Source organism: Myotis daubentonii, chromosome 5, assembly GCF_963259705.1.
Source record: "Myotis daubentonii chromosome 5, mMyoDau2.1, whole genome shotgun sequence".
NCBI classification, from domain to species: domain Eukaryota; kingdom Metazoa; phylum Chordata; class Mammalia; order Chiroptera; family Vespertilionidae; genus Myotis; species Myotis daubentonii.
Window position 1 is genome coordinate 6,472,640 of NC_081844.1, and position 20,912 is coordinate 6,493,551.

General features: G+C 51.3%; 1 protein-coding gene across 4 annotated transcripts in view; it reads right to left on the bottom strand.

Moving 5' to 3' along the window:
• ARHGEF18 (Rho/Rac guanine nucleotide exchange factor 18) overlaps window positions 1–20,912 on the bottom strand; it is a 55,513-nt gene that overhangs the window by 10,613 nt on the left and 23,988 nt on the right. For 2 of the 4 annotated variants that reach the window (XM_059695732.1, XM_059695731.1), the window contains 9 exons: window positions 11,141–11,279; window positions 10,247–10,359; window positions 9,967–10,107; window positions 7,851–8,101; window positions 6,281–6,406; window positions 4,820–4,937; window positions 3,799–4,047; window positions 2,037–2,113; window positions 302–480 (listed from right to left, as the gene is read on the bottom strand). In XM_059695732.1, the coding sequence (XP_059551715.1) occupies window positions 302–480; window positions 2,037–2,113; window positions 3,799–4,047; window positions 4,820–4,937; window positions 6,281–6,406; window positions 7,851–8,101; window positions 9,967–10,107; window positions 10,247–10,359; window positions 11,141–11,208 (1,322 nt within the window). In that variant the 5' untranslated portion in view covers window positions 11,209–11,279. Of the gene's footprint in view, window positions 1–301; window positions 481–2,036; window positions 2,114–3,798; window positions 4,048–4,819; window positions 4,938–6,280; window positions 6,407–7,850; window positions 8,102–9,966; window positions 10,108–10,246; window positions 10,360–11,140; window positions 11,533–20,912 lie in introns of those variants that run through there. The other 2 variants (XM_059695730.1, XM_059695729.1) reach the window with 1 other exon arrangement.

A 20,912-nucleotide genomic window follows, 5' to 3' on the forward strand; every position in this document is an offset into this window, starting at 1 on the left:
TTGGGGGCGGGGAGATGGGTGGTGGTAGGATGGGGACAGCTTGTGTGTCAGGCTTGTGTCCCACCAGAACGGAAGTCAGAGCTGCCGGGCTCCACGTCTCCTGGCGAGACACGCTGGGGTCTCTTTAGAGGAGTCGGAATGGTGGCATCTTTGAATAAAGGGGAGGAAAAAGCACAAGGTGGAGAGTGGAGAGGGGAAGCAAAGGTCTCTGTCCGCCTGTGGTTTCTGGTGCTCTCTTGGGCAGGTCAAGGTCACAGCCAAGGGCAAAATGGCCCGCGTGGAACACACCGGCCCTGCTCACCTCTCAACGGCCCTTCGGATGTGGGCCATCCAGGCGTTTCTCTCCTCCTTGGAACTGGTGTAGATCTCGTACATCTCAGGCCCTTTCAGGGAGGCACTGATCAGAAACATGGCTTTTTCCTCGTTGGCTACTTCCCTCACAATGAGCTTTTGCAATGAGATGACGGGGCGCTTCGAGTCCTACGTGGGTGGAACAAGGTGGGAGGGTCACCTTTTACCTACCGCAGGGCGCCCCACTTATTTCCAAACAATCCAAAGTAGAAATATTTTACCATCTGGGGGAAAAAGACACGATTGCTATGACATCCTTGTATCCTTTAATGCATCTGTTTAATGTGCTTAAACAAATGTGTTTTATAATCAGCTAGAGGCCCAGTACATGAATGCGTGCACAGGTGGGGTCCGGCGGGGCTGTGGGTGGTGGTCAGCGGGCCCCACCCTCTGGCTGAACTCCTGGTAGAACTCCCAGCTGAGGGGACAATTTGCATATTGGCCTTTTTTATATAGGATAACACATGCACACAGCACAAAACTAAAAAACAACAACAAAAAAACAAACAGAAAAACAAGAGCAGATAGTAACTCTAACACTAAATCTCCCTCCTGACCCTGGTCCCAAACACCCAGGGCCAACCAGTACTCCCAGTGAGCAGTCCGTAAGAAGATAGTAAAATACACATTTTCAGCTGGTTGTTTTGGGCTGAATGGTGTTCCCTCAAATTCATACGTTGAAGCCATCACCCCCTGCACTCAGAACGTGACTGCATTTGGAGACGGGCCTTCGCGTGGGTGATTAAGTTAAAACGAGGTCATTAAGGTGGGCCTGATCCAATCTGACTGGTGTCCCTATAAGAAGAGACAGACGCGCGCAGAGGGACAACCATGCGGGGACACAGGGAGCAGGCACCAAGCAGACCGCAGCATCGCATCACCCTCAAGCGAGGGCACCGACAGCACACAGGTGTGCTGGAGCCAAGGCCAGACGAGGTTCCACCGAGCAGCCCGACCCGTCCGCGTGCTGGGAAACCTGGCAGGCTTTCAAATCTGGGAAAGGTACGTGACTTCATAGTTGAGTCAGCGCTGCCCTCCTCGTCAGGTGAACCTGGAGGCCTGGCGGGGGGTCACGCCTCCCCTGCAGGGAGGTCTGTGCTGTCAGACCCTGAGGACGCGGGGCCCTGCAGGTGAGCAGAGGAGGAAGCAAGTCCCGGGGGCTGTGGGTGGGGAGGGTGACTGGCATCCCAGCCCGACCCCCAGCCCACCGGCTGCGCAGAGCCCGTGGCAGGCGTGGCTCCCACAGCAAGGGTCTCCTGGGGCCAGCCTGCTGTGGGATCAACATGGTCACAGCACAGGGTGGTGGCTGCCTGAGCGTGTTCTCAGCGTCGAGGCGGAAAGTCCCCGGGAAGGGCAGAGGGGCTTTCCTGGCAAGGCCGGGGCCGGTGAGGATCTGAGCGCTCTGACAGAAAGACACAGAATGCAGACAGAGGATGTCTGCACGAGCCCTTGCAGCCTCGTCAGACCAATTAGACAGGACCCCTGTTCTGGGGAACTTCTACTCCTGCCTTCTGGAACCTTCTGGCCCTGGGAGGACCGGGGACAGCACGTGACTTATGGATGGGCTTGTCCAGCCACCTCGCTCTGTGCTGTTCTCGTCTAGTTGTGGATGCAGCCTGGCCACCCCTCCACCCAGCGCCTTCTGCGCAGCCAGCAGCCCTTCGCGTGAAGAGAGGGACACATACCACAGAAGCAAAGACGTACTTCTGGTCCTTTTCTTGTAGCAGCAACAGCACATCGGTCAACAGGACGGCAAGGACATCTAAGGGGAGAGGACAGGAGGCAATGCACGGGGTGCCAGGAGACATGGACCCTGAGGAGGCCTTGGGCACCATGGGAGGAGCCTGGGCCACTCTCAGCCCCGAGCCATGATGCTTTTGCAGGAGCCTGAGGGTTTCCTTTCAACCTCAAGCCTCCCCCCCGCCCCGCCCCCACCTGCCTGGGTTCCCACGTTTCTGCTGCTGCACTGCCGGGCCCTGCGCCCCAACGCCCCCTGTTGTAACGGTGCCTGCTGGGTCTGGTCTTTGAGGTTCTCTCACTATGATTTCTCAAATGTGAACTCCGCCCCCTCCCTCCTTCTACCTGCCCAGGCCACCTGGGACCTGAGGTGCTGGACCCCGGCTTCCTGCCTCCTCCTGCAGCAATGCACTCCTGTCCCCTCGTGGCTGAGGCCTCCTTCCTGGGGCAGCAGGTGGGTGTCTTGTCCCTGTGAGTACCTCTCACAGCACCCGAGCACATGGTACGATCCTGAGTGTAGTTCCGACACGAGCACTCATGCCTGGGAACACGGCTTTCTCAGGGAGAATCAGACACCCTCTCAACCCAGCCTCTGGCTTCCCTCAAAGCACTTACTACACTTCGCACTATGTTTCTGTTGACTGGTTTCTCTCTGCCCGCTGACGGGAGCCCCATAAGGGCAGGGGCCTTCTACCACCCACCTCAGGCCTGGCACACGGGAGGCACTAACCTAGTGGTTCTCAACCTTCCTAAGGCCGCGACCCTTTCACACAGTTCCTCATGTTGTGGTGACCCCCAACCATAACATTATTTTTGTTGCTACTTCATAACTGTAATGTCCCTACTGTTATGAATCGTCATGTAAATATCTGATATGCAGGATGTATTTTCATTGTTCGCGACCCACAGGTTGAGAACCGCTGCAACTGTATCTACTGGACGCATGTCATGCAAAATACCACAGACACATTCCATCGTTTGACCACCTGAGGATTTTGCCACTCCCTTTAGGATCTTTACAGATGCTGATGCCAGTGGACAGGCCAGGATGCTTCTAGAGGCTCATGAACCTCGAGCGTGAGATCACGCCATGAATTCTGAAAGCTGGGCTCAGAGCACACCCTTAGCCGTGACTGGGGTGCCCGGGGATACTGAGGTCTGTGTGGTGTTTTCTACCCAAACCAGGCTCTTCGGTGGTTGGGCCACTGCAGGCGCACCCACGGCTTGTTTGGAAGTAACCTGGGCCTCACGAAGCTTTGGATTTCTGTTCAAACGCCCGTGAGTCCCATGCCCGCCTGGTGTGCATCCCACCACCTTAAACATGGAGGGAGAGGGTGCTGGTGTGAGCATCTCATTCTCACTACACTCCTGGCTGCCTGTGCTCATACCGACTCTGCACACAATCTCCCTTCAGCCACAAAGCAGCCAGGCCACAGTGGCTCTGGCCAGCGGCACCCACCAACCCCAAATGGTGCTGCTCACTGACCCAGAGGGCACCCCCTACTCCAAGGTCGTGGCACCACTCCAAGTTGGCAGCACCTATTCAAGAAGGTGGTACCAAACCAAGAAGGTGCCACCGGTCGAAGATGGGAGCCACTACTCCTCGATGGCACCAGCAATGCAGAGGGTGCCCACCCCCTCGGACGGTGCTCCTGCTCCAAAGCAGTGCCCAGCACCCCCAGAGCGCGCTGCACGCCGGGCAGACTTCACCTTTCAGGCGCCCCGCCGTGGTCTTCCAGGCCAGCGTGCCTTCCAGGTGCAGCTGCCGCTGCAGCATGTCCTCCTTGCGGAAGGGCAGCCCGTTCTTGAGCTTGCTGGAGGACTTCAGGTCCATCCTCCCTGCGATCTCTCTGAGGCGCTGGCCTTTCTCGCACTCGCTGACCTGGGTGTCCACTTGTGAGATAACGTCTTTGATGAGGTTCAGGGCCTGGGTCAGGTCTTCGTAGTCCTTGGAGCCAGCTGCCACACACAGCAGAGTTAGTGCCTTCCTTCGTCTGCGTTCATGAACACGACAGAGGGGGACACACTACGGGGTCTGTGAGCTGCATTCCCTGAGGCAGGACTGCTTGGAGGACCCTCGAGATCACCTCCCAACTTGAATTTCCCAAGACATCAATGCTTCTCCAAAATACATGCACTAGCCCAGCGCTGGGGTTTTGCCCAGAGTGTCTGTTGAAGTCAGGTGCACCGCACTGGTAAGAGCAGCCCTGCACAGCTCCGTGGGCACTGCCTGGTCAACAGCCTCCCTGCACCCCTGCCATCGCCACGAGCTAGGGATACGGCTTTCACGGTGGGGAAACGTGCTCATTTTCCCACGCTCAAGTCCCCTGGAGCTGAGGGAGCAGGGCCAGCACTGCCCTGGCCTTCTCCTCTGCCCTCCATGTTGTAGGCAAGTCCCTCTCACGGCCCTGCCCCTGGACTCTGTGCCCGTCTGGATCACTCAGGAGTGACCTTAATGAGGGCACTTTCTCCATCATTCATCCACTCCCCAGATGCCTGTGCCAGGGGCAGGGGTAACAGCAGGCAAACGAGACTCAGTGCCCATCTTTCTTTGTTGGAAACCCCAGCACCCAACACAGTGGATTCGCATGGTGGCACTTGGCTCATGATCGCCACGCTCAGCTGAACCCAGAGAACCAGGGACAAATCCGAGGGGCACTTATCCAATCCGCTGCCCAGAGGGGCAAGCAGACAGACCCAGCACCACGGGCAGGACAGGGCGGCGGCGCACCTTCCGTGTTCTGAAGGATGCGCTCCAGCAGCACGGGGTACTTGGTTATGCGCTGAGCGACCAGAAGAACGCACTCCTGCACGCCAAGGCGTCTCACGATGGAAGAGCTGCCGATTTTCTATGAAATGGAAAGAAACCATGACACGCTGACGTTTTATTCCCGCCAAATCAGGGAGTTTAACTGGATCGGATCCTGAGGCTGGGCGCGCCTTCCTCTCCTGGCTGGTGGGCACCTTTTCTCTGCACTTCACCGGGTATTTAAAAGCAGGGAGCCCCTCTGTTTGCGTAAAGGCAACAAAGGCCAAGACAGCCATGCCTGTTGTAAGAGGGCCCCCGAGAGACCAGCTGAGAAGAACCAGACCCAGCCAGGGGCGGGTATGGGAACCACCTGGAGAGCTGCATGATGCACACACGCACCCTGCATGGGATCCCAACCCTGACTGACGGCTGCTGGAACCTTCCAGAATGAATGGGCGGGGGCCTCCTGAACCGCTCCCTGCTGGCGTCTGATGCACACCTCTGGTAAGAGCCCAAGAACTGGCCTTCAGAAGCCGTTCCTGGGTGGGGACTGAGAGCAGCTCTCCAGAGCATACCAGCCCACCGTCCGCCTGCTTCAGAAATGCCAACACTGCAGAGAGGGCTGGGAGTCCCGGTGGGATGCGTGAGACTCATCAGAACCTGCCCACTTCCCAGGTGTTTCTAGCCATGACGTCGGGTGGCCTGTCCCACTGCTCAGCACAGATGAATTCAGGCCCTGAAGTGCCCTCTCCCTTTCATGTCTACCCACTAGGATGGTAATGGAGTGAAGTGACCATTCGTTAGAGAATGTCACCTCAGGGTACAGGTGGCAGGGGCTGCTGCAGAGCCACGCTGATGGAGCCCCGCAGCCTCAACCAGGTGTCCTTTCTAGAACATGGGAGGCGGGCCTTGCCCGACCGGCTGACCCAGGCTGGGGACGTATTTTTAGTTCTGAGCTTGAGCGTCCACACACTGATAGGCAAAACATGGGTGTGGGTCATTCCACAGGCTATCAGGGAACAAATGGGGACCAGAGAGGGGAGGAGGCAAAGGTTTAGAGTAAGGCACACCTTGCATCAGTCGGAGTGTTTGAAGCCACAACAGGTGACTCTGGAGGGGGTGGCTCCCAGGGAAGGGTGCCCCTTGAAACCACACTGTGTCACCTCAACATTTTGAGAAGGGTGGTCAGCGGGCTCTATGCTGGGGCATCTCAGGGGCCACCGTGGTGTGTCGAGGAACAAAGCTCTAACTCTACTTTGCACCTAGGGATTCTCCAGAAGATTCCTCTGACTTGTTCTGAATGTGTCATTAAGAATGAAATAACAACTTGAAAATCATTGATTTATAACAGGCACCTTAATCAAAGGATATCCAAACAGCTCTGTAGGGGAAAACCTACAGCAAAGAGGATATGTTTTTAATTAAAATTATAGTTCTTTTTACCTTGATCAAGTTTTGAAATTTCTTATTTTGTTGCAGCAACAATTTGTAATGACTGACTGCTTCGTTGTGTCCACTACAAAAGACACCATATTTCTTTTTCATCCTCTCTCCATTTTCACCTGAAAACTGAAGAAAGACAGTGGAGATGTTAACCACCAGGGAAAGTTTTCTTCCAGCTCATCTGTTTTCTCCTAAAACAAATACTAAGTTCACTTGCAATTTAACTTTCTTCTCTAACACACCCTCAAACACAGCAATGCTTCATTACAGGTGTCTCACGGCAAGGCACAGAAAGCTAAAGTGCTCATGAGCTTATGCCATTATAGGTGCTGTAACAACTTCCTGAAATCTGAGAAGAAAAAATATATTTAAGCCAAAGAATGTTAGAAAAATTTAAAAGCAAAAGGGGTATCTTCTAATTAATTCTCATGAGCTGACTCAGATCCTGGAGCACTCTGAGGTCAGATGAGGGGTAACGAGATCCTCTGTCAATCTTGGCCAAGACTCAGAGGTTGACTCTGAAGTCAATTCAGGGTCAGCACCCCCCTCCCCCATGAATGGTTTTGGGTAATCAATACGCTTCTAACAAAGAAACACAGCCACCAAGACAAAAAAAATAAAGGCCAGCCAATCAACCAAAGAAAAGCCCAGAATGCACTGCTGGACAGTGATTGCACAAGCGTGTTGCTATTTAGGCGTCTGTGGTTAGACCATTAGCTGCACACACAGCAGGAAGGGCCCCGGATCACTGTCTTCTAGAGCGGCAGGCTCTCAACCAATCGGGGGAAAGGGTTCCTGGGCCCAATTCCAATGTGGGGGCGGTCCCCTCCATAGTAATGATTCTCAGACAACAGCAGGGTCGGACACTGTCTACCTGGAGACAGCGTGAGATTCCACAGTTAAGGGTACAGTCCCTCAAAAGTATCCCTCCCCAGGACACCAGGTGTCACCCGAGCCCCTGACCGACTGGCTATAAACCAGAGGTCCCACCATCCCCTTCTTGGGTTAGATGAATTTGCTAGAGTGGCTCACAGAACGGAGAGACATGGTACTTGCTAGATCACTGGTTTGTTATAAAGGATGTAACTCAGGAACAGCCAGATGGAAGAGATGCGTGGGACCAGGATGGGAAAAGGTGCAGAGCTTCCGCGACCTGCCCAGGCACCACTCCCCAAATCTCCATGTGCTCACAGCCTGCACGCTCTCCAAACCGTACTGGGTTTTTATGGTGGCTTCACTACACAGTTACTATTGATTAACTCAATGACCACTATCAATTGTTCAACCTCCACCCCCTCTTGTTGGGGGTGGGACGAAATTCCAACCCTCTCATCAATGGTCGGGTCCCCTGGCAATCAGCTGCCATCCTTAGGCTCTTCCTGACAGTTACCTCATTCACAGATCAGACACCTTTGCTCTCAGCACTCAGGAGACCCTAGGGCTGGGAGCTGGGAGCCAGGAAGCTGGATGAAGACCACGTGTATTTCTTATGAATTCCAATACTGCAGGGAGCCATGTTTTTGTGATTAGGAGGAACAGAGGGGGCGGGGCTTGTGCTGGCCTTGCCCACCTGCTGTACCAGGAGGTCCCCGATTTTCTGGATGATGTAATTCCGGTCGCTGCCCTCTTCCAGGGACTCCTGGCGGCGTTCCTTTAGCCGAGAGAGAAAGTGGCCATGCACCTCGAGCAGGTCGTCTGCACACGGGAAGAGGCGGCTGACGGCCTTGCTGCTGAACTGCAGCTCCTCCTGCAGGGCCCTGGAGTAGACCTTCAGCATGATCTTGAGCGTCCGCACGTGGTGCACCTCCGTCTGTATCAGCTCTGCGGAGACATGGACGACAGAACTTACCCCGAGTGGGAGCACACCCTGGCTTGGCTCCTCGTGTCCCACGGGGGCACTGTGTGTGCTGCCTGCCCACCACGCACCAGGCTGGCTTCTCAGTTCTCCACCCAAATCCTTGTCCCCGTGGCCTTACTGCCCAGGGGCCAGGCCTTCCGGCCCCAGTCCTGCAGGGGTCCCAGCTTAAGGGAGCAGCGGGGGATGGAGTGACATCAGGACAGGGAGGACCCACGATGTGTACTGTCCTCAAATTCACAGGAGGGTGTTTTTTTTGTTGTTAATCCTGCCTGAGGATTTTTCGATTGACTCTTAGGGAGAGTGGAAGGGAGGGAGACAGAGAAAGAGAAATATTGATGTGTGAGACACACATCTACTGGCTGCTTCCCGACCGGGGCTGGGGATTGAGCCTGCAACCGAGATAGTGCTCTTGACAGGAATTGAACCCAGGACCCTTCAGTCCTTGGCCTAATGCTCTATCCACTGAGCCAAATCAGCTGGGGCCACAGGAGGGCTTTGTGCCTAGAGTCGAACAAAGACATTTCAAGGCTGTTTAAGCCAGAAGATTGGATAAACACCATTCCTTGGGGTGTGAAACTCACACATTTGAGCATGTCAGTGGCCAGACTCAGACTAAGCCACCCGGCCAGGGCAAGTGAGATTTGAATTCATTGTAAAAGGCAAAGAAAGATCAGGTTTTGTGTTAGAGTTTTTCTGATATTCAAGACAAGGCCTTAAAGCTCTTCAAGATAAAACCAACGTCAACAGGGCTGGGCCCCAGGTGTCCAGAGGGGGCCGGAGGAGGGCTGGAAGCAGTCTGTGTTCGCCCAGCAGTATAGATCAGGTGGCAACTGGCTGCCCAGATGGAAGGGGGGATCTAGGCTGGTCCCCCTGTCCCTCTCTGCAGGATCTGTGGCCTGGCTCTGGACCCTGAGGGAAAGCATCCACCAAGGTTTTCCTCCACAGCCACACCCCACTTTACCCTGGGCCAGGCAGGGGGCTCAGCGTGTGAAACGCAGAAGGACGTGAGTGCCAGTGGACATTACCAAGTGGCCCACGGGGGTCTCGGAGCTAGACCTGCCGTGTGGGATACCAAGAGAGAACGCTTCTGGAAATGCCAGCATTTCCTCCCAGAATGCCATCAGGAACAGCAAAGTGCCTCCTCAGGTGACACAATACTCATTCTTGGGGGATGGCTCCCACGAAGAGAGGACCATGAGAAGAGCCAGTAACAGCCCTGGCTGCGCTGGCTCAGTTGGCTGGAACATCATCCTGTACACCGAAAGGTCGTGGGTTCGATTCCTGTCAGGACACATCCCTAGGTGTGGGTTCAGTCCTCGGTTGGGGTGCGTACGAGAGGCAACCAATCGATGCTTCTCTCTCCCACTGCTGTTGAAAGGGGCTTGGAGGGCTAGGGCCCCCAGCACAGCTCTTGGCCTGGGAATGGCTCTGTGCCTTAGGAGCTGGGATTTTCATTGCAACCCACAACATCTCGTCTCAGGACAGTGGCTGCCCATGGCCTGGTTCTCTGACAGCCAGTGGGAAGGAGCGCCTACCAGGAAGCTGGTGCTACAGTCACATGGGGAGAAAGGGACATGCTTCCCAAACACCCCAATCACAGCCACGCTGAGGCCGTTCTTCTCTCAGGGTCACCCACAGGGCATTTGGCCATCCTGACCCTTGGGGGTGTTCCTGGACACCTCTTCCCTGTCCTGGGGAGAGCAGTGAGCGGCTGAGAGTCTCAGGGGGCGTCAGCAGTGGAGCCCAGATTCCAGGTGGAAAAATTTGAAAAAAAGAAAAAAGGAAAGAAAAGAAGGAAATGCCAGTGTGGGGGCGTAGGATTTCTTACCATAAATCACATCCTGTCTCTTCGCCACCTCCTTCTTTTGTTCCTTTGCGTACGCCGGGTCCACAGACAGGCTCCAGGACTCGGCCTCGAACTCGTGGGCGTCCGATTCGATCTCACTCCTCAGGGAGGCAGTGTAGGGGTCTGGGGGAGGGCGGGAGGCCACTGCTTAGCACCTCAGCCTGACTGGCCTTCATCCCATGAACAAACTGACATGGGTCCCAGCATCCCCAGGGTGAGTGGGGACCACATGTCACCAGTGAAGGAATTGGGAAGACAGTACCTTCTACAAAAATGGACTCGGCATTCGAGGATGTAAGTGAAAGGGAGTCGTCAGCTACCTGCTTAAATTTCAAAAATACAGAGTCGGCTTCATCCATTTCTCCTATGACTGGTCTAAAAAAAAAAAATCATAAAAACAATTATTTCAAAATATTGAATTAAATATGCACACCCCATCCTATGAAGGCAAATTAGACTGTTCATCAATCTGCTTAAATACGATGGAGAACTTCGTGGATTTTAGTATGAGCCTTTACTTCGTCACAAGTCACTTTTGAAAATTAGAAGACTGCCAACACAACATCAGGACCTCTTCAGCATAACGAACTTTACTGTCCAGACACAGTCGGGGTGCGGTAAGTGTAAGCTTCCTTTACTGGCCAGTGGCGCCCTCGCCCCCAAATTCCTTCAAGCGAGAGCTCAGAGTTCGAGAGCTCAGAGTTCGTGGACAAAGCCTCACTCCGCGGGGGGTTGGGGGAGAACCCTTCAGAGAAAGCCCACCGGCTCCCTTCCCGCCATCCAACAAGGATCACACGAAGACCTTTCAGCAGGAGGCCTGCTCCCCCAGCACTGCTGAAAGCGGCATCGGATGAGCCACCGGGAGGCCTGCAAACACTGCGGTGGGGCATCAATAACAGGACGCAACCTCCACGGCGACCTCAGTGGGACTTTTAGCCTCGTCTTGAGTAAAGAAAGGGACCCCGGACGAGGGTCCTTCGAGAGCAAGAAGCAAAACCACAGCTTTTAAAAAGGGAAAGCAGTGGCTCTGAACCGGCGTTCCTGGAACCTCACCTCCAGGCCGGGTCTCCCTTCAGAGAGGCCGACGGAGGGTCCCCTCCGACCGCCACCCCGAGCTCCCTCCCGCTCCGCACCCACAGCCGAGAGGGCCGCTTACCCGAGTCTCGCCCCTGTTCCCGCCTGGCTGGGTGCTGGCTGTGGACTGCCCTTCTGCGAGACGGTCATGCCGGCATTCCTGGAGAGGGCCAGGCTGCCGTCAGAGAGGAGCGTGGGCGGCGGGGGCTCCTTCACGGCCGCTGTGACGGAGGCAAGGACAGAGTTGGTGCTGAGGAAGTGGGCAGGGTAGGGGAGGCGGCCCGTCTGGAAGCCCTGCTCTGACTGTGGCCGCAGCATGGACAGGATCTTGGAGGTCAGCAGCTCGTTATTTAGAAAGACATTCTCGCCCCATCTCCTCGGAAAGGAGCCACAGAAGGACAGCTCGGGGCGGGGCGGCGCACTGGCCCTGCCGCTGCCTTTGGGATGCGCGTTCCCCATGCTCGCGGTCGGGGCTCCCGGACTCTAGCAGTTTTATGCCTCCGTGAGATCCTTCTGGAAATGTGAAGTGGCGCCTGCTCTTACTGTATTGGCCGCTGCCGCCGCAGCTCTGGAAGCAGGAAATTGGTCCCTACTGTGACCGTTTAGGGTGCAAATCGCGCCACATTTTTTCTTTGGCAGAATAACAGCAACAAAGCATCCTCCGTGTCAGCGGGGAGTCAAGAGCAGAGAGCAGGTCTGTTCACTATAGAGAAGCTCAGATCATGAAAAGGGAGCTCCATGCTCGTGTGGCTGTGCTGACATCACACACACACACACACTGAGGCTCAGAGACCACCACGGTGAGGGACATGCACTGCGGTTCACAAGAATTCTAGAAGAATCTAACCACCAAGCAGACAGCAGGCTCTGATCCTATTCATAGGGTGACTGTAAACCAACCTAACATGCAACAGGTGACCAGAGGGCTATCCACTCCTATCTGCTCATTAACTAAGAGCTGAGCTATTAGGAAGCACCTTCCCACCGATGGAAGCAACTCTGAGAACCAAGCTATCATTAACTAGGCTGGGTTCCCTTCCTATTTAACAGGTGAACCATTTAACTCAAGTAGGCTGCCTGGTTAATTTATTCTCAGGTGAAAGCCACATTTGAAAGCTTTGCTCCAAGACCAACAGCAGCATAAGAAGAAACCTGCCCGGTGGCCTTCCCGACCTGGCTCTGGGTCCCCCACACTCCCACCCATCAAGGTTTCTGGAAGAAAGTGGCTGGAGCTCTGGTCTCAGAAGCAGGGAGACTGTCACCTGGGGGTGGGCACAGGGCTGGCCCTAGAGGAAACTACTTCTTTCAGGAGCTCGGCATGCTGGGTGAGTTTTAATTTTGGTGGAAATTTAGGGAGCTTGCAAGTGTGCAGGTGGGCATGTGTCCAGGGGAAATTTCTGGTAGAGGAGTAATGGAAAAGCTCGCAAACTGAAACTCCACATGCACAGAAAGTGTACTGTCCCACTACTCATTCTTTAACGAGCGTAGCGTGGTGAGGATGCCACCTGGGCAGTGACCCCCAAACACAGTGACATCACCATCCATAGCGGCTAGCAATCGCCATGAAATCGAGGCCTTCGGGGTCCAGGGCAGGCATTGGCCGCCATTTCTGCACCACAGTAAACTCCACCCTGGCGATTAGGACCTTCTCGTAGAAATATGAGACAGGTCCCGAAATGCACCCTTTGCCGGCATCCTGGGAGGACTGACACATTGCTCCTGTGACCCCCAGTGTTGCCTGAAGCGGGATGGATTCTACCTTAACCAAATAGTCCACAGAAGAAAAACACTCTCTAAGAAGCACTGGTTCCAGAGGTTGTTCAAGGGTCAACTGTACTTATTTATTCTGATCTGAGTCTGTTTCCCCAACTGAATGGAGGACAGTGCCTCCTATAAAACAGGTCAAGGAATCATTTTTTCATGAAATGTTATTCAGTCGTAAAAAGGAAGGACACCCTCCATCGACGAGCCTTGAGGCCTTCATGCTCCATGAAATGAGCCAGCCACAAAAGGACAGTATTGCAGGATTCTACTCATCCGAGGTTCCTGGAGCAACAATTTTCCACCGGTGTGACCCAAGAGTTTTTAAAACATGCAATACCTGGCTATTTACTCAGGAGCACTGACTAAATAAAAAAGTGACAGTAGCCAATACAATAGTTCCTATCTGGTGTGAACGAATCAAAACTAGACCTATTTTTTGGTCAGACTGGCAAAATGTATGTTTTTTTGGTGTGCCACAGGATTACAGTAATTAGTTTATAATTACTAGGTATCAATTTGGGGGTTACAAATACATTTTAGCAAATAAGTGAATTCATAAATACAGAATCTGCTAATAATAAGGACTGAGTATATTAGGTGTTAAATGAGAAGTTATTATATTTTAGGACACCTGTATTTTTGCTCAAACACACACCACAGAGCACCGGTTTCTTCCAAAAGTATATGAGATGGCCTTTTATTTTGGGGAACTTCTTACAGAAAACTTTAACGATGCCCATTTGGGGGCAATGTGACTTTTCCGAAATAAACTCTTCTTCCTCTGCAGCAGTCTGACTGTCACACCACTCAAGCTACAGAAGACTTAAAATAAGACACACAGCCACCAATCGAGTCTTTCTGTAACATATGCAGCCTTGGAAATAACGGCTCGATCAAGACATGAATCAGCACCTATGCCGAAGATCAGCTGTATGAAGCATGTCTTTTTGTTCTGTATTTTTGATGGTCTGACATCTGGGGCCCAGCTCACCTGGAAGGACTGCCCCCACTGCAAGGGCAGCCGGTTCCTGGAGATGGTGAGGACTCACCTGCAGGAGTTAAATTCATGAATAAGCAAAGCAACCACCCAGAGCCCACCTCCCAACCACCTCCTTGATGGAGCCTCGCACTCAGGGTCACCACCCACCTGCCTTAAGCTTATCACCCGGGCCTGTGCCCCAGATCCCCTGTTCGCAGGAGCCCATCCTCATGCCGTCAGCCCTGCCTCGCCCTTTCCTCCCCAGGGAACCCACAGTCAAGGCCCTGGCTCAGGTTTCCCCTCTCCCTTTCTTCCTCACAGACCCTGGCGCTTCGCTGTGCGGCCCTGATACAGCTACGGTCAGGGTGGACCTGGAAAATGCGCGGAGGGAAAGGCCAGCCACAGACCACGTTTTCAGGGTTCCCTCCCCAGGAAATGGGCAGAACAGGCGGATCCATGGAGGCAGGAAGTAGAGCAAGAGGTGCCCAGGTCGGGGGGAGACTGGAGGGTGGGTGTGGGGTTTCTTTTTTGGGTCCTAAAGTTAATTGCACTGACTCTGAATATACTAAAAGGCCCTGAACTGTACACTTAAATGGGTGAATTGGACGGAATGAGAATTAAACAGATAAACTCTGCAGGACCAGCCGGCCTTCTGCAGGAGAACAAGGCGTCTGGTTTGTAGTTCAACACACAGTACGCGTTAGGCATCGAGCTCGGGGCTGTGAGACAGAAACACGCACGTATCCTACCCAGACAGCCACCCTGGGACAGATGGGCAGCGTGTGGCGCTGGGTCCAGCCCCACGCGGACTGGGGCAGAGGCTGCCCCCACCGTCTGCACGGCCACAAACGCCCTCCAGGGCCTAATTAGCACTGTCTGCCCACCGCTGAGCGGCCATCGACTGGCACACAGGGCTGTTTCTAACGGGACCGAGGAGCAGCAGGGAAAAAGCAGTGAACAGTGAAAATGGAGAAAGTTCTTTGCCTGGAGGAAAACAGCCCCCCAGCCCCCATTCTCAGCGACAAACACAGATGGCGGCCTGTTCCCATGATCTTTAGCCTGTTTTGTCTTAGTTTCTTGAACCAAAGAGGAGTCTCTGAGCAAACCTGACCAAGCTGCGTGACAGATACCAGGGTCCTGCCTGACCAGGCTCCACACGTCCAGGGGCTACTTTCTAGTGCAGTTATGCTCCACCTGCATACACCCTCCTCTCTAAGACACAAACACGACCCCATTAGCCTTTGTAGGAATTGTAAGGACCCATAAGGAAATTCTGTGAATGAGATTTAATAGCTACGAATCCTTTGAAAGTCATTTTTTGAGAAAGCTTAATATGGCATATCAAGTGATCATCTTAATTGGTTTTAAATTGTCATTTATCATCTCAAAACACACTGGCTTCAAGAAAAATTGACTTTCAAGCAAAAATTTTATATTCTAAATGGTAGATTCCTCCTGCTGTTTGATGGGGAAGCAGCTGGACCCTGGCACAGAGGTTCCTGCAGTTTTCTGCAAAAAGCCACACGAACGGGCCAGACCAGCAGCATGTTTCGGCAGGAACAGCCATGCCCAGCTCCACAGCAGTTCCCAAGGCCTGGCTGCGGAATAACTGCTCCTTTCCTCCCACTCCGTGAGGTCCTGCGTACCCCCCCTGCCCCCACTCTCTATCTCAGCAAACTTTCCTTTCAGGCTGACAGTGTCGCCCGCTCTGGAAAGTTCTAGCAAGCTCGAGCTATGAGCAAGTGTTAGAGAGACAATTAAAAAACTCTGACACAAGATGAAGTTTTCAGTTCACAGTTCCCGTCTTTTCTGACGCCTGAGAAGAGACTAAATCGATGCCAAGATGACTCATTGATTTCTCTGCCCTGCTTCATTTAGATGTCACACAAGCAAGATGGTATAACAAAGAATAAAACTACAGGAGGAGAAAAACACCATAGCCCCATGTTTTAGGGCACAAAGGAAAAAAGGTATCTTGTGGCTTAGACGATAACATGAGCCAGAAAGAACACTCTTTCTAAACCTGATCTTACCCCATAGAAAGTACACGAGCCCCCTACTCCCCAATTATCCAGGATAACATTTAAAACACTGTGGTATCTGCTTGACTATGTGTGCAGAAAACTTAAAGACCACAGAAAGGTATAAAAGTAGAAATAATCCATAATGCCACCATCCACAGTTAATTGCTGCTAGTATAAATACTTTTATAAGTTGAGAAATAATGTTTAGTAATGATGATTGGGAATTTGTGTTGAAAAATCCCTCACAAATAGCAAAAGGATAATATTAATAGGAAACACATATTTTTTGCATAATCCTCATACAGGACATGTGGGTATGCCATTCACTGAGCGATGTGGGGGTTAGGGGCACTGATCCCGGCAGTCAAAACTCTGCATGGAACTTTCGACTCCTCCAAAAGCTAACCTACTGTTGATAGTAGCTTCACTAATAACATGAGCAGGTGTGTAACACATACTTTGTGTGTTCTATGTACTATATACTGTATTATCACAATAAAGCAAGCTAGAGAATAGATGTCATTAAGAAAATCAATGTAATAATCTGAACAATAAAGATTTAATAATTAAAAAAAATCCAAAAAAAAGAAAATCATAAAATACATTTCCAGTACTGCACTGTATTTATCGATACTATAAGTTTATGTGGTCTGCTTATAAGATGAATGATCTGTCAGCACCTACATCAATATTGTCCTATGTGATACAGAAACACTGTAGATATTCTATGTATTACTAAGACTAGACCTGGAACATGAAAAGATATTGTGAAAAAAGCATTCATATTTATTTACATATGTAACGATTCAGGCATTGATAATCAAGCAGCAGCAGCAATATGATTGCTTTGTGTGGTCTAATGCAGCGGTCGCCAACCTTTCGGACCTCACGGACCACTAGTGGTCCGCAGACCACCAGTTGGCGACCGCTGGTCTAGTGTAATTGACACAATTGCTTCACGGTAGTAAGAAAATCTCAAAAATATTTTCCAATATATTGAAGTGTACCCATGCAGTCCAAACGCATATTGTTCAAGGGTCAACTGTACAATACCACAAAACCATATTCTGTATTACTCTATGGATAATTCTGGAAGTTAAAATAGAAAGAACGATGACGCCATGTCTGTAGGCATAAAAATAAATCTCAACCTAAACTTCTTGCTTTTCACAAAAATGAACTCAGAATGGACCAGATTTATACGGAAAACGTAACACTATAAACCTCTCCATAGATAACAGGGGAAGGTCCTCAGGAACTATGGCTTGGATACTGAAGAGTTTTTGATGCGACGCCAAGAGCCCAGTCCACATTTTAAAAAATCTATAGATTGACTTCATCATAACTAAAAACGTTTGCTATGAAAAACCCTGTGAAGAGGATAAAATGACAAGCTAGGGGGAGGGAGGAAATATTTGCAAACCACCCATCTGACAAAGAACTCTCAAAACTCGAGAGTAAAAATACAAACAACCCTCTCAGAAAATGAGCAAAAGAGATGAAGATACATTTCCCTGATGTAAACAGATGTGTAAGAGGTGTTCCACATCATTGGCCATTAGAGAAATGCAAATTAAAACCACCCTGAGTTATCACTAACAGAACGATGAAAATAAAAACGACTCTAAATGCTGGCGAGGATGTGGAGAAACTGGGATATTCACGTGTGAATATAAAATGGTACAGCCGCTTGGAAAACATTTGGGCAGTTTGTATAGAAAACGAAATAATTGCACCCCTCAGTATTAATCTCAGAAATGCAAAACTTGGGTCTAGACAAAAACCTGCACAACGACGGTTGGTAGCAGCCTTATTCTTTTTTCTGTTATATTTTATTGATTTTTTACAGAGAAGAATGGAGAGGGATAGAGAGTTAGAAAATCGATGAGAGAGATCGATTAGCTGCCTCCTGCACGCCCCCCACTGGGGATGCGCCTGCAACCCAGGTACATGCCCTCGACTGGAATCGAACCTGAGACCCTTCAGTCTGCAGGCCGACACTCTATCCACTGAGCCAAATCGATTCGGCCAGCCTTATTCTTAATAGCCCCAAACTGGAACAACCTAGATGCCTTTCACTGGGCAAATGGTTAGACAAACTGTGGTCCATCGGTACTACATAACATGCAAAAAGTCACTGTATGATTCCATTTACAGAACATTCTTTTCTAAAAAATATATGTTTTTATTGGTTTTAGAGAGAGGGAGAGGGAGAAAAAACATTGATCGGCTGCCTCCTGCAAGCCCCCTTCTGGGGATAGAGGCTGCAACCTGGGCATGTGCCCTGACAGGGAATCGAACCGGTGATCTCTCAGTGCACAGGACAAAGTTCAACCAAGTGAGCCACACTGGCCTGGGCTGCAGAACATTCTTGAAATGAGAAAATGAAATCACAGAGATGGAGAACAGATAAGTGACTGCCTGGGGTTAGCGATGGTGGGGAGCAGGTGTGACCATAGAGAGGAAGTTCAAGGGTGATCTTTGTAGTGATGGATAGTCCTGATCTTGATGGTGGTGGTGATGGGAACCTGCACATGCGATTGCATTTTGCACACAGAACTAGATTCACATTCACACACTGTGCCCGTGACAATTTGCTGGCTTTGATATCCTATATAGTTACCTAAGAAGTAAGCAATGGAGAGAACTGGGTGAAGGGGACATGTAACCCCTCTGTACCCACCTTTGCAATTAACTGTGAATCTATAGTGATTTTGAAAGGAAAAGTTTGAAATAAACCAAAGTACTACCAACAAAAAAATAGAACACTCACGTCCACTGTCTTAGTTAGCTCTAGCTGCCATACAATGGGTGGCTGAAGCAACAGAAATTTATTTCCTACAGTTCTGGAGGCTGAAGTCCCAGATCAAAACTGATTTGGTCCTTGGTGAGGACTCTCTTCCTGGCTTGCAGATGGCAGCCTTCTGGTTGTGTCCTCACATGGAGAAGAACAAGCTCTCTGCTGCCTTTTTCTAATGGAACTAGTCCAATCATGGGGCCCCTCCCTCATGACCTCACGTACCCTAATCACCTCCCAAAGGCCACAGCTCCAAATACATCACATTGGGGGTTAGGGCTTCAGTATGGGGAGATGAGGGGGGGCACAATTCAGCCTATAGCGCCCAACAATGAATAAAACCATGCATCCTGAGAACTCATTTAAACCCAGAGCTTCTCTTATCGCTCACTAGATGGCAAGCAGCTCTCTACTTCCTGCCTTCCCTTCACCTCTCAGTGGGAAGACCAAAGGGCACGGCTGCTTAGGGACGATTACTGGAGAAGTGATGGACACATAGCTCAGACTTCGGGCAGATGTTCTCATGGCTAAGGAGGAGGGTCTGAGAATGATTCTTTGTGAGAACATTCAGAGAGGATTACTGAGCAAATGAGAAATGTCTGGGGACCTCACAGCAAAGTACTTTAATATGGGGAGACAGCTAAGGCTGTGACGAGTATAAAAAGCCATGAGAAGCCATGGCGGGTAGCTCAGTTCGTTAAAACATTGACCCAATACACCAAGGTTGCGGGTTCAATTTCCGGTCAGGGCACATCCAAGAAGCACCAATGAATGCATAAATAAGTGGAACAACAAACTGATGTTTCTCTCTCCCCCCACCCCCTCTGTGTCTCTAAAATCAGTAATAAAAACAAAGCCATGAGAAAGCATCGTAAGATAAACTGAGCAACCCAGTAGGATGTGTGACTGCTTTTTCTTTTCTTTTTTTTCATTGTGGTAAATATGCATCATATTTATCATCTTGACTATTCATAAGTGTACAATCACTGGCATTAAATACATTCACTATATTGTGAAACCATCACCACTATCTTCCTCTAACCAAGACTTCTGCACCACACCCAACAGAACCTGTCCCCATTAAACACTAACTCTCCGTTCTCTCTGCACCAGGGTGTGGTAACCACCTCCGTCTACTCCGTCTTTATGAATGTGCCTCTTTTGCGCCCCTCCTCTAAGTGGAATCACACACATGAACCAAGCTCAGGAGGAAGCTCTCCGGTGGAATGCCAAGGGCTCTGTCCTCAGCGCTCCTGAGATGAGAGCACAAAAGGCTCTCATTAGATTCACAGATGACACAAAGCAGAGGCGCGGCCTTAAATGGTGTTTGGAAATGAAGACAGGGAGACGAGTTAACACAAAATGATCCTGACAGGTTACAGTGAAGAAAGTCTCCAGAGGCAGCAAAGATGGGCGGGGTAGGGCCCCCCCTGCAGGGCAGCACAGGTGAAGAAAATGGGGGTTACTGGGTACCGGCCAGCAGACTCAGTCAACAGCACGGTGCACACAGGGCCGGTCACCTCAGGTCGTCAATACAGGGCAATTACAAGGCGCAGGGCAGCCACGCTGCACGTGGTCAGGCCTGCCAGGGAGTTTCTAGAAAGTAGAACTGCTTTTGCAGCAGTGTATTTCCTTTGCTATTTGGAGTCATTAGGAAGAATACCTAGGGTCCCTAGCCAGAGACATGGTTTTTTGTCTGGTATTGTTTTCTTGAGTTCTCAAAGATCTCTAAACAGTTATTTTCACCAAGTTGCCCATGTCAGCTCGGACCTCAGAGTCCCTGGCGCTGTGGCCCAGTTGCCCCTTGGCCTGGTTGGCTTTGGGATGAGGCCAGAATCCCTCGGGGCCACTCTCCCCTACTCCCCGCCCCCACAGCCTAGGCCGGCCTGCGTGCTTCCTTTACCCTGTCACCTGCTGACTTTAATTGCACTGCCTCACTGAACCTTGACCTTCTCGAGGGCAAGGGTCTGGTGCCACTCATCTGTGGGTGTTAGCATTGCCTTTGATCTATGTGCTCTGTCAGCCCGCTCCTGGGTACACAGATCTGGTCCCTGCCAGGGAGGGCAGGGGGCACACAGAGAGGGATTAGGGAGGGCGTCCAAAGGTGAGGGTGTACGCCCAGTCTTGGCTATTTCACTTTAAAGACAATCTGCTATTTAAGGATTATTCTCATTGGTTAAAGAAAAAAAAAAATCTCTACGTAACAGATGGTGTGGTTGCTGGACTCTGATGGAAGGTGGGGGTAGGAGATGGCCAGGAAGTGGCTGCTAACCTTCATGGCTCACGTCTT